Source organism: Oncorhynchus keta, chromosome 23 (assembly GCF_023373465.1).
Source record: "Oncorhynchus keta strain PuntledgeMale-10-30-2019 chromosome 23, Oket_V2, whole genome shotgun sequence".
Classification (NCBI taxonomy): domain Eukaryota; kingdom Metazoa; phylum Chordata; class Actinopteri; order Salmoniformes; family Salmonidae; genus Oncorhynchus; species Oncorhynchus keta.
This window is the reverse complement of record NC_068443.1, coordinates 46460446-46477146: the sequence shown is the minus strand read 5'-3', so window position 1 is coordinate 46477146 and position 16701 is coordinate 46460446. Positions and strand designations below refer to the sequence as shown.

The window sequence follows — 16701 nt, the reverse complement described above, 5'->3', positions numbered from 1 at the left end:
CAGAATCTGAGTGCCCAGAACGCAAACACATTCTAACCGCTCTGATTGGTCCCAGAAACAAATGGGTTGAGCCAAAACCAGAACAAACGTGTGTAAAGCAGCGTTTTGAAAATTCGTCATTGCCTTTGATTCTCTGATTGGTTAGAAATGATCTTACAGGACTGTTCGTTGGTTGTTTATTGTTTTGTTTTCAGTGTTCATTAAAACATTTAAAATGTGAACACTTACCACGCTGCACCTTGGTCCTCCTCTCCTTCCCCAGACGACAAGTGTTACAAACACCCCTCATTTTGACATCACCACAAATTACTTCAGTTATGTCAGTCCCAGACTGAAGTATGTAGCAAACATAGAGCAGCGGAACAATTCAGATTGAATTGTCAGGCAAACTAGATACATAAAGTGCTTTCATTTCTAAATCGTAAACCAGATACAGTATATATATACAGTACTCGTCAAAAGTTTGGACACAGCTACTCATTTCAAGGGTTTCTCTTTATTTGACTGTTTTCTACATTGTAGAATAATAGTGAAGACATTAACACTATGAAATAACACATACGGAAGGAATCATGTAGTAACTAAAAAAAAAGTTTAACAAATCAAAATATATTTTATATTTGAGATTCTTCAAAGTAGTCACCCTTTGCCTTGATGACAGCTTTGCACACATTCTCTCAACCAGCTTTATGAGGAATGCTTTTCCATCAGTCTGGAAGGAGTTCACGGTGAAAACCACACATGCAGAGATCATCTGTTCACCTACTCTGTTTCTCAGCGCTTGATGGTTTTTGCAACTGCACTTCCGGATTGACTGACCTTCATGTCTTAAAGTAATGATGGACTGTATTTTCTCTTAAATTATTTGAGCTGTTCTTGCCATAATATGGATTTGGTCTTTTACCCAATAGAGCTATCTTCTGTATACCACCCTTACCTTGTCACAACACAACTGATTGGCTCAAACGCATTAAGAAGGAAAGAAATTCCACAAATTAACTTTTAACAAAGCACACCTGTTAATTGAAATGCTATCCAGGTGACTACCTCATGAAGCTGGTTGAGAGAATGCCAACATTGTGCAAAGCTGTCATCAAGGCAAAGGGTGGCTACTTTGAAGAATCTAAATGAATATAAAATGTATTTTGACAGTGGTTGGTTACTACATGATTCCATATGTGTTATTTCATAGTTTTAAAGTCTTCACTATTATTCTACAATGTATAAAATAGTACACATTTTAAAAAAAACTTAGAATGAGTAGGCGTGTCCAAACTTTTGACTGGTACTGTATATCTGAAAATCCCAGCTCATTGGCTATCTACCTAGCTATGATTCAAACCGATGGACCGATTGGACCAAGACACTGTCAATCAAGTGAACGCTGCTCGTCTCATTGGTGCGTAATGATGGCTGATTTTCATGGGCTAATTGACATGTTCTGTAGACAAAATGTAATGTAGAATGATGAAACATGTTTGGTTGCCTTCTACAGTGTCTGAGGTTTGCACAGAAACCGAACTTGACCCGGTTAAGATTGTGAGGTTTCTGGCTGAGGATAGCTGAACGGCACCAGAGTTATTAGCCTCTCACTTTGCCAGAAGAAATGCAATTCTAATCATATCTAAAGCATTCCTTTAAAAGGTGTTTTTTTTTACATCTGAAATCCGGAAATGGCTTCTTGATATAAACTGAGTGGGACAGTGCAGGAACTCATCATTGGCAGAAGTCAATGGACTGTCCAATGGCAGGTATCAATGGGCGTTTCCTGATATCAAGGAAAGCCAATATCAAGAAACGCCCCAAATTGTGGTCTGCAATTACACTATATTGCAACGTCCTACTGGGCAGACTTCAATTCAATGTCTTTTCCATGTTGATTCAACATAATGTAATTGAAAAGACGTGGAAACAATGGTCACAGTGGGATAGGCCTATGTCAGTTTCAGTTTCATAAAATGATTGTGAGCTGCACACTCCATTATTTGATGACACGCTATGGAATCCATGTTCATGTGCCTATTGCCTACTTATAAAACTCAATTGACATAGGCTGTTACTTTTTCCACACTGTTTTATTTCACACTATTTGAACATCTCCGCAGCGGCAGTCCGCAGTCAGGTTTCAAACTTTAGGCTCCTTTGGACGGCAGGCGGGGTAAGAGAGGCAATCCTGGGGAGAGATTTACTTTACCATTCAAACCAGTGCTGGGTGGAGCTACAGTATCTACGGATGGAGTCACTCCAAACTTGGCTCGTCAGTCGCCTCAAATACTTTACTTCAGCAAGTTGGACTATTTACCAATGTGAATGTTCGGCAGACAAAGTGTCCAGGTGCACAGCATTTGATTTCCCTCCATACTGAGTTTTATCGCGCAGCAAGTCCCGTTTTTCGCCAATATCGGAAGACTGATTTTTATTTTATTTGAAATAACAAATGCTGATTTTGCTGGAAATGTAATCTATGAAACAAAGGCAGAAATTGCAGAAGACTTGATTCCCTTTTCCCTGTCCCGAGAACTATTGGAAGAGATGTATTTCTGATCATGGACTAAAGAAGATGCCTTTGCTCTGTACATCAAAACACATGTTTTGCCTGCGCGATTAGCACACAGAGATCCCTGTGGATTAATTTAAGGACGATGGATAATTTTTTCACCGAGGTAAGTTGGCTATTAAAATTTTTGTCGTACTAAAAACGCGTCATTGAGTTACAAGTTGGTTATAACAAGTCTGTAGTAAGAATTATATTTCAAGAAAGTGATGGGAAACAACTTTCATTCTTTTTTGGGGGGGAGCTGAAAGTTGATGCCATGTAACCTTGTATTTATGCGCTCTAAGGAATACGAATGAATAGCAAATGTTCTTATTTCTGTAACATCGTTCCTTATAATGCAATGATGAGAGAGAGTTCATCAGACAGTGGTCGTAACGCTAGCTCGTAGATTTAAGGCTGTGTGTCAAATGCTTCTGGATAAAACAGGGTTTGGACCTTTTCCAAGTAGAACTCTGGCATTTCCGTACCTTCGTTTTTTCACGTTTCCTCCTAGAAGACATCCTGCGAAAGCTAATAATAGAAGCAATAGAATATGGATTCAACCTACACCACTTGAGTAAAGGGGAACTGTAATTAGCCGATTATTGCCACTTGTTGATTTGACAATAGGCATGCATATTTATAGCCTATAGAAAACCCAAACACTATGATCCTCATGAATATGTCTACTACTGGCTTGTTATTACAGTTGAATAATGTTCGTTAAAGAACTGATAATGCCTTATACCTTTCAATATTTTAAATACTGTTATCACACATAGCATATTAGCTAAATGCTTTATAGTTATCCTCTTCGTAAAAACCTGAGATATTAAATGGTATTAAAATGGGATAAAACACAAAATGCTTGTAAGGTTAACCTGCATACAAAATTATCCACTGTTAATTCAACACTGGTCCAGTGTCTACACAACACGTGTGGCAATAGGCCTAGCTGATTATTGAGATGATTAGCAATGCATCTAAAATATGTGTGTGAAAAAGAAACTCGAGTCTTCAGTATCATTTGAAATGTTGAGACAAGAAGAAGGGGAGTGGTGTGTTGCAATTTACTGTTCGCTTTCTCGGTGTGGAAACGTTATTTGGAGAGTTCACAACCTGATAGACTTGTGAAAAACAAGTTTTGATTTATTTCATACCATTTACACGTTTTGCCAATTTGTTCATTGCGTTTTGTTTGTGCGCAATCAACATGTGTCTTGTTTCTCTGTCCTAATGTTGACGGAGCATGCGCAACTGAGCACACATAGAAGTCGGCTAACGAGCCTGCTGCCGCAAATGTAGGAAAGTGTAGGATGTCTGATTTTTGAGATTTTTATTTATTTTTTACATCCATTGTGAATGATAATTACAGCGCCTTTGTAAATGATTAAGATAACCCTTGACCTTTTAAAAAATGTTACATTAAAGCCTTATTCTGAAACGGATAAAAAAAATAAAAAAAAACTCAGCAATCTACACACAATACCCCATAATGACAATGCAAAAACAGGTTTTTAGAAATGTTTGCAAATGTATTAAAAACAAAAAAACAGATACCTTATTTACGTAAGCATTCAGACCATTTTCTATGAGACTCGAAATTGAGCTCAGGTGCATCCTGTTTCCATTGATCATCCTTGAGATGTTTCGACAACTTCATTGGGTCCACCTGTGGTAAATTAAATTAATTGGACATGATTTGCAAAGGCATATCTATATAAGGTCTCACAGTTGTCAGAGCAAAAACCAAGCCAAGAGGTCAAAGGTAATTGTCTGTAGAGCTCTGAGACAGAATCCTGTCGAGGCACAGATCTGGGGAAGGGTACCAAAAAAATTGGGCAGCATTGAAGGTTCCCAAGAACACAGTGGCCTCCATCATTATTAAACGGAAGAAGTTTGGAACCACCGAGACTCTTCCTAGAGCTGGCCGCAAACTGAGCAATTGGCGGAGAAGGGCCTTGGTCAGGGAGGTGACCAAGAACCCGATGGTCACTCTGACAGAGCTCTAGAGTTCCTCGATGGAGATCAGAGAACCTTCCAGAAGGACAACCATCTCTGTAGCACTCCACCAATCAGGCCTAAATGGTAGAGTGGCCAGACGGAAGCCACTCCTCAGTAAAAGGCACATGACAGCCCCGCTATGAGTTTGCCAAAAGGCACATGAAGACTCTCAGATCATGAGAAACAATATTCTCTGGTCTGATGAAACCAAGATCAAACTCTTTGACCTGAATGCCAAGCGTCACGTTCTGGAGGAAACCTGGCACCATCCCTATGGTGAAGCATGGTGGTGGCAGCATCAGCTGTGTGGATGTTTTTCAGAGGCAGGGACTGGGAGACTGGTCAGGATTGAGGCAAAGATGAACGGAGCAAAGTACAGAGAGATCCTTGATGATAACCTGCATCCATGTTCAGTCTGGTGGCCTTCAACAAGTGAGATCCTAAGTGAATATGTTATAATTCAAATTAAGTTAAATTAAGTATTTGATGAGGCATTATTTTGAGGGCCTAGTTTTACACAAATACAGTGGCCTGAAACTCATGTTTTTCAGGCCTGCGAGTCACATATGATGGCTTGAAAAGTAATGTGTAATTCATATTGGAATCCAGCCACAGTGGGGATATCCAACATTTTTATTCACCCACAGCCTACATTTAGAATGACTGCCAGGTTGAAAAGGATAAGATATGAGACCACCTAAACCATCTAACCTGGAAAAAACATTTCCAAGTAACAGATTGAATTAGCTTGGAAAAATGTACGTTATTAAATGTACGTATATTTCAGTAGCATATGATTAATTAATCAATCAATGTACATGCAAAAACATAGATATTGAAACAAACAATTCTAAAGAACATCCTGCAATAGAGCATGCTGGGAAATATGATAATGACGGTGTGGTTTTGGTTTAACACTGGTTGTTAAGAGCAAAACTGTTGTTCTTTTTGACTAATGACTGTTAATTTAACACTTAAAGAGTTAATTTAATACCTGAATCAACACAAAACAAATGGGGAAGGGTACATTGAAAAATCAACACTAGGTAACACTGGCAAATTTGCTGCGTGAGTCAGGGAAATACGCTGTCGAAACCACAGTGTACATACACTTTTGGTTTTATTAGGATCCCCGTTAGCCGCTGCAAATGCATCATGTACTCCTCCGGGGGTCCACAATGACAGTTGATTTGTGAACCCTGTATGATGAAAAGAACACCACTCCCTTTTGATGATGCAGGTATAAGCTGGAAAAATGTTGATGTTTGAGTCACACCTGAATATCACTTTGCCCCAAGCGGTTATTGCACCACCACTGACAGTTGGGAAAGTTGACTTCGCCTATCTATCATTACGTATGATGTGTTTATTGGCGTGGGTGTGGCTGAATATAAAAATACAAAAAAAAATCAATTTCCCCCTCAGGTAGAAAAGGCATGATCATCACCATAACCCAACCAAAGTAGATAAACAAGTAGAAGAAACAGTTAGTAGATATCCTTGTTGCATGACCACAGAAATTCTGAAAACAGTGAATATTTCTCATTGCCAGAAGCAGGCAGGCCAATATTTGAGACTACTCTGTGTGAGCCTGCCTGCTTCTGGCAATGACAAATATTCACTGCCTCTATATCTCTCAGTTAATCTCTGCCTGAAACAAAGCCCCCAGTCTTTAAAGAAAAGGGCATTTGACAAGGAAACAAACTTGCTTCCAACCAGTAAAGGTAGTGCAGAGAATGTAGATTAGCTTATTTCCCCCTGGTAGATACATATAGATATATTCTTTTCGGTCTTGATATTCAAAAGTCAAAACACTGGCTGGCTTCAAGGTTGAGTGTTCATTCATTTAGTGGTGATAGACGGCACTCACCACTGGCCATTTTATTGTACGTTTCCATAGATTGGTAAGATAACATTCACACGTAGGTTTTCCTGTAGACTCCAACCTTATCCAGTGGCCAGTCGGTCTTGACACGGCAGAGTCAGACGGTTCAATGTCTATCAGCACTGTCAGTCGAATGGGCTTGTGTTTGTTTGAACTGCTGTGTTGTGGGCGGACTTGCTTCAAGATAGCTTGGGCAGACTTCACTTTCCACCTACAGTGCCTTCAGAAAGTATTCATACCCCTTGATTTATTCCACATGTCGTTGGGTTACAGCCTGAATTCAAAATGGATTAGAATGGATTACACACAATACCCCATAACGACAAAGTGAAACATGTTTTTAGAATTGTTAGCAAATGTATTGAAAATGAAATACAGAAATATACTGTAAATCGACCACCCAGGAACATTCAGTGTTTTCTTGCTGAGAAACCTTGGCCTTGTGTTTTAGCTTATTGTCCTGCTGAAAGGCCATCTCCCGGTGTCTGGTGGAAAGCAGACTGAACCAGAGTTTCTTCTAGGATTTTGCCTGTGCTTAGCTCCATTCTGTTTGTTTTTTATCCTGAAGAACTCCCCAGTGATACAGCCACCACTATGCTTGAAAATATGGAGAGTGGTACTCAGTAATGTGTTATATTGGATTTTCCCCAAACGGCACTTTATATTAAGGGCAAAAGGTTTATTGCTTTACCACATTTTTTGCAGCATTACTTTAGTGCCTTGTTGCAAATAGGATGCATGTTTTGGAATACTTTATTCTGTACAGGCATCCTTTTTTTCACTGTGTCAAATAGGTTAGTATTATGGAGTAATAACTACAGGGTTGATCCATCCTCAGTTTTCTCCAATCACAGCCATTCAACTCTGTAACTGTTTTGAAGTCACCATTGGCCTCATGGTGAAATCCTTGAGCGGTTTTCTTCCTCTCTGGCAACTGAGTTAGAAAGGACGCCCATATCTTTGTAGTGACTGGGTGTATTGATATGCCATCCAAAGTGTATTTCATATTTTCACCTCAAAGGGATATTCAATATCTGCTTTTCTTCTTCGTGTTTGAAATGTTCTGCTCGACTGAGGGACCTTACAGATAATTGTATGTGTGGGGTACAGAGATGAGGGACCTTACAGATAATTGTATGTGTGGGGTACAGAGATGAGGGACCTTTTACAGATAATTGTATGTGTGGGGTACAGAGATGAGGGACCTTACAGATAATTGTATGTGTTGGGGTACAGAGATGAGGGACCTTACAGATAATTGTATGTGTGGGGGTACAGAGATGAGGGACCTTACAGATAATTGTATGTGTGGGGGACAGAGATGAGGGACCTTACAGATAATTGTATGTGTGGGGGTACAGAGATGAGGGACCTTACAGATAATTGTATGTGTGGGGTACAGAGATGAGGGACCTTACAGATAATTGTATGTGTGGGGGTACAGAGATGAGGGACCTTACAGATAATTGTATGTGTGGGGTACAGAGATGAGGGACCTTACAGATAATTGTATGTGTGGGGTACAGAGATGAGGGACCTTACAGATAATTGTATGTGTGGGGGTACAGAGATGAGGGACCTTACAGATAATTGTATGTGTGGGGTACAGAGATGAGGGACCTTACAGATAATTGTATGTGTGGGGGTACAGAGATGAGGGACCTTACAGATAATTGTATGTGTGGGGTACAGAGATGAGGGACCTTACAGATAATTGTATGTGTGGGGTACAGAGATGAGGGACCTTACAGATAATTGTATGTGTGGGGTACTGAGATGAGGGACCTTACAGATAATTGTATGGACAGAGATGAGGGACCTTACAGATAATTGTATGTGTTGGGGTACAGAGATGAGGGACCTTACAGATAATTGTATGTGTGGGGTACAGAGATGAGGGACCTTACAGATAATTGTATGTGTGGGGGTACAGAGATGAGGGACCTTACAGATAATTGTATGTGTGGGGTACAGAGATGAGGGACCTTACAGATAATTGTATGTGTTGGGTACAGAGATGAGGGACCTTACAGATAATTGTATGTGTGGGGGTACAGAGATGAGGGACCTTACAGATAATTGTATGTGTGGGGTACAGAGATGAGGGACCTTACAGATAATTGTATGTGTGGGGTACAGAGATGAGGTAGTCATTCAAACATCTTGAACACTATTATTGCACACAGAGTCCATCCAACATATTATGTGACTTGTTAAGCATATTGTTACTCCTGAACTTATTTAGGCTTGCCATAACAAAGGGGTTGAATACTTCTTGACTCAAGACATTTAAACTTGACATTTTTTAATAAATGTGTAAAAATGTCCAAAAAACAATTTCACTTTGACATTATGGGGTAGTATATGTAGGCCAGTGACACATAAACATGAATCCCTTTTAAATTCAGGCTGTAACAAAACAAAACATGGGGGAAAAGTAAAGGGGTGTATACTTTTTGAATGCATTGTATCAGGTCCAATGTGTCACTAATAACACTGGCACATTACTGGTAGAAGTTTCCTCTAGTGCAGCTACGGGTCAAGTAGGCTTATGTCCCCTATGCAAGTCTTCAACTGAAGAATGAAAACTGTTAGAAAGTTCAACTAAATCCAGCACGGCACTGAGGGACAACTTTACTCTACACTTGTGGCAGGTCTGTGGGACTGAGCGCTGACATTGACAATGGCCATTTGAATCATGGAAGCATTTTTTTGATAGATACAGCATGTCTCAACATTTGAAACCCATAAGATATTTAAGACAGTGTCAACTCACTTCACTAAAAGAGGGTTTCATTCATATCATTTTATTAGTAGAACTATTTTGCGAGGGTACTTCTTGTACAGTTGCTGATAAATCGATCATCAGTGATCAATTATAAAAATTCTCAAACACCAGATATACTCTTTCAATGCGCCAGTCACTTAGATGTCACAACTTTATTGAGGACACTGTGAACTAACTGTTTCATGAGCAAAATATGTTGAGCCTCTGTAAATACAACCTCATGAAATCATTCTAGAATACCGCTGCTTTTGCAGGCTACTCCCATAGCCCCGCAACTGTCTGCATTTCTCATTCAGGGCATAAAATATAATAGCCTCATCATGATGTTAATGGTGTTACCACAACAAACACAGTCTATATACCCACATTATACTGAAACGCTCTCATGATGAATTCAAAGCAGCAGTGCTGTGTTAGATGTTGAAGTTTCTTTCTCTCTTTTCTTCCGGCATCTTCAAGGGTTGAAACGTGACACCTGTGAAACGGCTCGATGGAATTCGAAGATCTTGCAGATTTAGAATTTTGTGCTCAGCTGGGTTCTTTGTCTTCCACCTAATGCGGTTACCGTGTACTCCTGTTCTTACTGAACATTTTGTGCTCAGCTGCGTTCTTTGTCTTCTACCTAATGCGGTTACCGTGTACTCCTGTTCTTACTGAACATTTGGTTAGTCTGAAGCTTCATTATGTGGACAATTGTTGAGATTACTTACAAGTTAATAAACTGGACACAAGACTAACAGCCATAAAAGTTAATATTTGGGAACACTTAACTTGACGGGTACATACTTATGTACTTCATAACACAGTTATAAACATACCTACCGGCATTCATAAACTGCAAGGCAACAATGGCAAAACATACAAAAACATAAACTTGGTGGTTGCTGGCACAAGTCGACATAAGCATGTATGAAACTGCTAATGAGTGTGGTACGTATGGGTTATTCATGTGTTATGAAGTAGGCACCCTTCAAGTAAAGGTTTGGAAGTCAAGACATGAGATTTGTTGGAGCATGTACAGTTGAAGTCGGAAGTTTACATACACCTTAGCCAAATGCATTTAAACACAGTTTTTTCACAATTCCTGACATTTAAATCCTAGTGCAAATTCCCTGTCTTAGGTCAGTGAGGATCACCACTTTATTTTAAGGACATTACATTTCAGAATAATAGTAGAGAGAATTATTTGTTTCAGCTTTTATTTCTTTCATCACATTCCCAGTGGGTCAGAAGTTTACATACACTCAATTAGTATTTGGTAGCATTGCCTTTAAATTGTTTAATTTGGGTCAAATGTTTCAGGTAGCCTTCCACAAGCTTCCCACAATAAGTTGGGTGAATTTTGGCCCATTCCTCCTGACAGAGCTGGTGTAACTGAGTCAGGTTTGTAGGCCTCCTTGCTCGCACATGCTTTTTCAGTTCTGCCCACAAATGTACTATAGGATTGGGGTCAGGGCTTTGTGATGGCCACTCCAATACCTTGACTTTGTTGTCCTTAAGCCATTTTGCCACAACTTTGGAAGTATGCTTGGGGTCATTGTCCATTTGGAGGACCCATTTGCGACCAAGCTTTAACTTCCTGACTGATGTCTTGAGATGTTGCTTCAATATATCCACATCATTTTCCTCCTCATCATGCCATCTATTTTGTGGAGTGCACCAGTCCCTCCTGCAGCAAAGCACCCCCACAACATGATGCTGCCACCCCCGTGCTTCATGGTTGGGATGGTGTTCTTCGGGGCTTGACTTCTCCTTGCCTCCCCCTTTTTCCTCCAAACATAACGATGGTCATTATGGTCAAACAGTTCTATTTTTCTTTAATCAGACCAGAGGATATTTCTCCAAAAAGTACAATCTTTGTCCCCATGTGCAGTTGCAAACTGTAGTCTGGCTTTTTTATGGCGGTTTTGAAGTAGTAGCTTCTTCCTTGCTGAGCGGCCTTTCAGGTTATGTTGATATAGGACTTGTTTTACTGTGGATATACAGTGCCTTGCGAAAGTATTCGGCCCCCTTGAACTTTGCGACCTTTTGCCACATTTTAGGCTTCAAACATAAAGATATAAAACTGTATTTTTTTGTGAAAAATCAACAACAAGTGGGACACAATCATGAAGTGGAACGGCATTTATTGGATATTTCAAACTTTTTTAACAAATCAAAAACTGAAAAATTGGGCGTGCAAAATTATTCAGCCCCCTTAAGTTAATACTTTGTAGCGCCACCTTTTGCTGTGATTACAGCTGTAAGTCGCTTGGGGTATGTCTCTATCAGTTTTGCACATCGAGAGACTGAAATCCTTTCCCATTCCTCCTTGCAAAACAGCTCAAGCTCAGTGAGGTTGGATGGAGAGCATTTGTGAACAGCAGTTTTCAGTTCTTTCCACAGATTCTCGATTGGATTCAGGTCTGGACTTTGACTTGGCCATTCAAACACCTGGATATGTTTATTTTTGAACCATTCCATTGTAGATTTTGCTTTATGTTTTGGATCATTGTCTTGTTGGAAGACAAATCTCCGTCCCAGTCTCAGGTCTTTTGCAGACTCCATCAGGTTTTCTTCCATAATGGTCCTGTATTTGGCTCCATCCATCTTCCCATCAATTTTAACCATCTTCCCTGTCCCTGCTGAAGAAAAGAAGGCCCAAACCATGATGCTGCCACCACCATGTTTGACAGTGGGAATGGTGTGTTCAGGGTGATGAGCTGTGTTGCTTTTACGCCAAACATAACGTTTTGCATTGTTGCCAAAAAGTAAAATTTTGGTTTCATCTGACCAGAGCACCTTCTTCCACATGTTTGGTGTGTCTCCCAGGTGGCTTGTGGCAAACTTTAAACAACACTTTTTATGGATATCTTTAAGAAATGGCTTTCTTCTTGCCACTCTTCCATAAAGGCCAGATTTGTGCAATATACGACTGATTGTTGTCCTATGGACAGAGTCTCCCACCTCAGCTGTAGATCTCTGCAGTTCATCCAGAGTGATCATGGGCCTCTTGGCTGCATCTCTGATCAGTCTTCTCCTTGTATGAGCTGAAAGTTTAGAGGGAACGGCCAGGTCTTGGTAGATTTGCAGTGGTCTGATACTCCTTCCATTTCAATATTATCGCTTGCACAAGTGCCTCTTGGGATGTTTAAAGCTTGGGAAATCTTTTTGTATCCAAATCCGGCTTTAAACTTCTTCACAACAGTATCTCGGACCTGCCTGGTGTGTTCCTTGTTCTTCATGATGCTCTCTGCGCTTTTAACGGACCTCTGAGACTATCACAGTGTAGGTGCATTTATACGGAGACTTGATTACACACAGGTGGATTGTATTTATCATCATTAGTCATTTAGGTCAACATTGGATCATTCAGAGATCCTCACTGAACTTCTGGAGAGAGTTTGCTGCACTGAAAGTAAAGGGGCTGAATAATTTTGCACGCCCAATTTTTCAGTTTTTGATTTGATTTTGATTTCTTTTTATTTTCCCATGATGTCAAGCAAAGAGGCACTGCATTTGAAGGTAGGCCTTGAAATACATCCACAGGTACACCTCCAATTGACTCAAATTATGCCTATTAGCCTATCAGAAGCTCCTAAAGCCATGACATCATTTTATGAAGCATGTGACAAATGACATTTGATTTAGAAGTCCCGACATTCAAAACTTTGCTTGAAGGGTGCCTACTTAAGGACTTCATAAAACAGTCATAACCCATACATAGGAACCTCAGTTTCTGTGACATCTCTGAAAGCCAAATACCAGTTTCATGAAGTTGGCCTTTGACAATTTGTAACACCTGAAACATAAACAAGAGTCTTGTCTTAGCACACTTTTAGGAGGGTTGTATCGTATTTCCCCCTTCATTTTAGTACATGTGACCCTACCAAAGGAAACCAGGAGAAATCAGCCAGTCAGTCAAGTTTCTCCTGAAGAATGGCTGCTGGATCATTTAACACTTTTTCACACCACTCTTGAAATAACACCTGCTCAAGGAAGCAGATATTTTGGGTCGAAGCCAGAACAGTCTGCAATGTATCTCGAAGCGTTTTCTCCGCCCCGAACCGACAGAGACAGGTCACAGAGCAACTGTGACGGAGACAAATGAAACATGATCCATCCCTGCATCTCCTACGTACTGATTGAACCGACTGTTTCCATGGATACACTTTTGGCCAAAATCTGTTCCCTTTTGGAGAAAAGACAAACATCCGAAATAGAAAAATAAGTGTCCAGAAAATTCCTCAGAGTCTTTTGACTTTTCGATTTTCTAGGTTAATCCCTGCTTCAAACATCACGATACAGCTCAGTATGTAGATCTCTATAGCATCTAGACAGGGCATGACTTCACCTCGCTGCTAATTGTAAGGATTTACTCACTGAGCCACAGTGTGTTTCTGTTTACCATGTCAAGGTGTAAATGAGTGTGGAATATAAACCACTTTTACCCATACTCTTCAGTGCGAATGGATGAGCTTGAGAAAAACAATCTGGGTTGTGTTCATTAGGGCAGGCAACAGAAAACATAGAACACTTTTTCAAATGTAAAACAAAAATGTGTGTTTCTTATTTAACAATTTCAGGTTTTTCCCTCCCTGTTTCGCATTCTCTTCCATTTGGTATGCAGTGAAAATGGCCCAATTTCCTGCCTGATTGCTCGTAACATTCCGTATGGCTCTGAAACATCTTACCTCTACCGTCCTCCTGCTTGAGTCAATATGTGCATCTGTATACAGGCCATGGTTGTGTTCCATCACTTCATAATACATACTACTTTTGTTTCCTTTACACCTCTTTGGTTCAGACATTTTTTTTTTTAGGTTTTTGCAATCAGTGGTGCAGCTTTTTATTTTTTTTTTATTTTTTTTTTTACCTTTATTTAACTAAGCAAGTCAGTTAATTAAGAACAGATTCTTATTTTCAATGACGGCCTAGGAACAGTGGGTTAACTGCCTGTTCAGGGGCAGAACGACAAATTTGTACCTTGTCAGCTCGGGGGGTTGAACTTGCAACCTTCCGGTCCAACGCTCTAACCACTAGGCTACCCTGCCGCCCCATGATATTAGCTATGCTTCTTGTATGAAAATACAGTTCTGCAGTCCGTTGTCTTTAGTACAGAATGCTGAGGATACCCACTGAGCACCAACTTCAATTCAACATCTATCCCATGTTGGTTCACCGTCATTTCAATGAAATGACATGGAAGCAATCTTGATTCAACCAGTGACTCAGTAAGCTTTTTTGATGTAATATCCCATTGGGAAAAAAATTAAAGCGTTTGAGCATAAAATACATATGCAATATATCAAAATCATCAGGAGGAATATAAAAAAATGGCTTCCTGACACTAATGGCTCCTGTTGGATCGGTGTTCCAGACAGTCTAGCTGGTCAATTAAAAAACAGCACAAAATATCTCAAACTTACCGTGTTTCATTTATGTGCAGTGACAAGCTGTCTCCTATATGCGGTAAGAGATACCGAACAAAGGAAAGCCTGATGCATTTTAACCTTGCCTTTTTTGCCAACTGCTTTTATCGTTCATCGTTTCTGAGCAGATATGAGGTGTGATTAAAGTACTTGTGAATGGTCAAATTGGTTTCTAGGTTGCACCTAGTTTTATCTATCAACTGCCCTTCTTACTTTTTCTATCGAGAGATAAACTCACGACGTGAGATCATGTTGTAAGATGGATTCATGATGGATAAAAGCCTGTTTGTCTGGACATTCTGTTTGGTTATTTATTTGTTATTATCTCCTTGCCATGCAACCCTGTTTCGGTGGAGGAGCTACTGGACTTTTCCACTAAGAGCCCTGCTCAACTGCTTAATGATTCAGCAGTTCTTTTTTTTTTTATACACGCTGTTGGGAAAGTGTTTAATGTTAAGCATTAAAGGCTTAAAGGGGTACTTCGGGATTTTTTGCAACAAAGTCCTTTATCTACTTCCCCAGAGTCAGATGAACTCATGGATACCATTTGTATGTTCAGATTGTGAGAGAGTATGGCAGTAGGAAAGATAGAGGTTGTGTCAAAAGGCATTAAGGCCCGGATTTGAAACTATGCCAATACTGCAGATGTGTGCCAGAGGCTGCCGCATTACAGCCAAACCAGCCAGGCCACATGATCCTTGCTCTTTTTCAGTTCTATTTGCTGTGTGAGCTCCCCTATCAATGCCACACATTGTGGTTTGAATGTCTTTGTAAGTTCAAGGCAATTAAAGAATGTATTCACTCTTTCCAAAAGGAAACGGCTTCTGTTCCTAGGTTTTAATTAGCCATTTCTATTAAATGCCAAAATAGGTTCCAACTCATATCCAAAATGTCCATATCTTCCAATAAATGTACTTGAGAGATTTCTTTATTATCACACATTTATTACTCACAGTCCTAACATTAGCCACAACAAATTGAAATTTGTGTAATGTACAAGAATGGTTTGTAAAGAAATGAAATTGTGTAATACACATGAAATGCGTTGTGAAGAAAATGGTGTAATACTTTTAAACTAAGGACATGAGGATCCGGTCAGGTAAACAATCTACGAAATGGCATTCAGTGCCTTGAAACAAGACTACGAAATGGCATTCAGTGCCTTGAAACAAGACTACGAAATGGCATTCAGTGCCTTGAAACAAGACTACGAAATGGCATTCAGTGCCTTGAAACAAGACTACGAAATGGCATTCAGTGCCTTGAAACAAGACTACGAAATGGCATTCAGTGCCTTGAAACAAGACTACGAAATGGCATTCAGTGCCTTGAAACAAGACTACGAAATGGCATTCAGTGCCTTGAAACAAGACTACGAAATGGCATTCAGTGCCTTGAAACAAGACTACGAAATGGCATTCAGTGCCTTGAAACAAGACTACGAAATGGCATTCAGTGCCTTGAAACAAGACTACGAAATGGCATCCAGTGCCTTGAAACAAGACTACGAAATGGCATTCAGTGCCTTGAAACAAGACTACGAAATGGCATTCAGTGCCTTGAAACAAGACTACGAAATGGCATTCAGTGCCTTGAAACAAGACTACGAAATGGCATTCAGTGCCTTGAAACAAGACTACGAAAAGGCATTCAGTGCCTTGAAACAAGACTACGAAATGGCATTCAGTGCCTTGAAACAAGACTACGAAATGGCATTCAGTGCCTTGAAACAGTTCCAGAAAGTCTATATAGTCATCAGATGACCAGGTATTCACCAGAAGTGAAACGGAAGAAAACAGACAGAAATGGGGAGTGAATACCTGAACATGTCCATTGCAAAGTGTTTTGCTACGGCACTAAGGAATCACGACACAGATTTTAAACACTGAGAGGGTTGGACTACCTCCCATTTCTTTCTCTTCTTCTTCTTCTTCTTCTTCTTCTTCTTCTTCTTCTTCTTCTTCTTCTTCTTCTTCTTCACATCGCTGACAGAACAAACAGCCTCGAGACCAAATAAACAGCTTGGATTTCTCTATCTTTGTTGTTCAGCCCGTTTTTAGTATGTGCCTGTTGTTAC

General features: G+C 40.0%; 1 protein-coding gene and 1 long non-coding RNA gene across 18 annotated transcripts in view; one reads left to right on the top strand and one right to left on the bottom strand.

Moving 5' to 3' along the window:
• Nucleotides 1–2249: 2249 nt before the first annotated feature.
• myo10 (myosin X) overlaps nt 2250–16701 on the top strand; it is a 221272-nt gene continuing 206820 nt past the window's right edge. The window contains exon 1 of the mRNA XM_052477336.1: nt 2250–2663. Coding sequence (XP_052333296.1) covers nt 2643–2663 — 21 coding nt within the window. The 5' untranslated portion in view covers nt 2250–2642. The remainder of the gene's footprint in view (nt 2664–16701) is intronic.
• On the bottom strand, nt 7474–8575 carry LOC127911075 (uncharacterized). 17 transcript variants are annotated; one of them, XR_008077570.1, is made up of 5 exons: nt 8494–8575; nt 8287–8410; nt 8046–8169; nt 7798–8004; nt 7474–7587 (listed from the first exon to the last, which is right to left on the bottom strand). It is a non-coding gene; the product is annotated as an uncharacterized LOC127911075 (long non-coding RNA). The 17 variants fall into 17 exon arrangements; XR_008077574.1 differs by having other exon boundaries at nt 7881–8004; XR_008077569.1 differs by having other exon boundaries at nt 7497–7587; nt 7756–8004.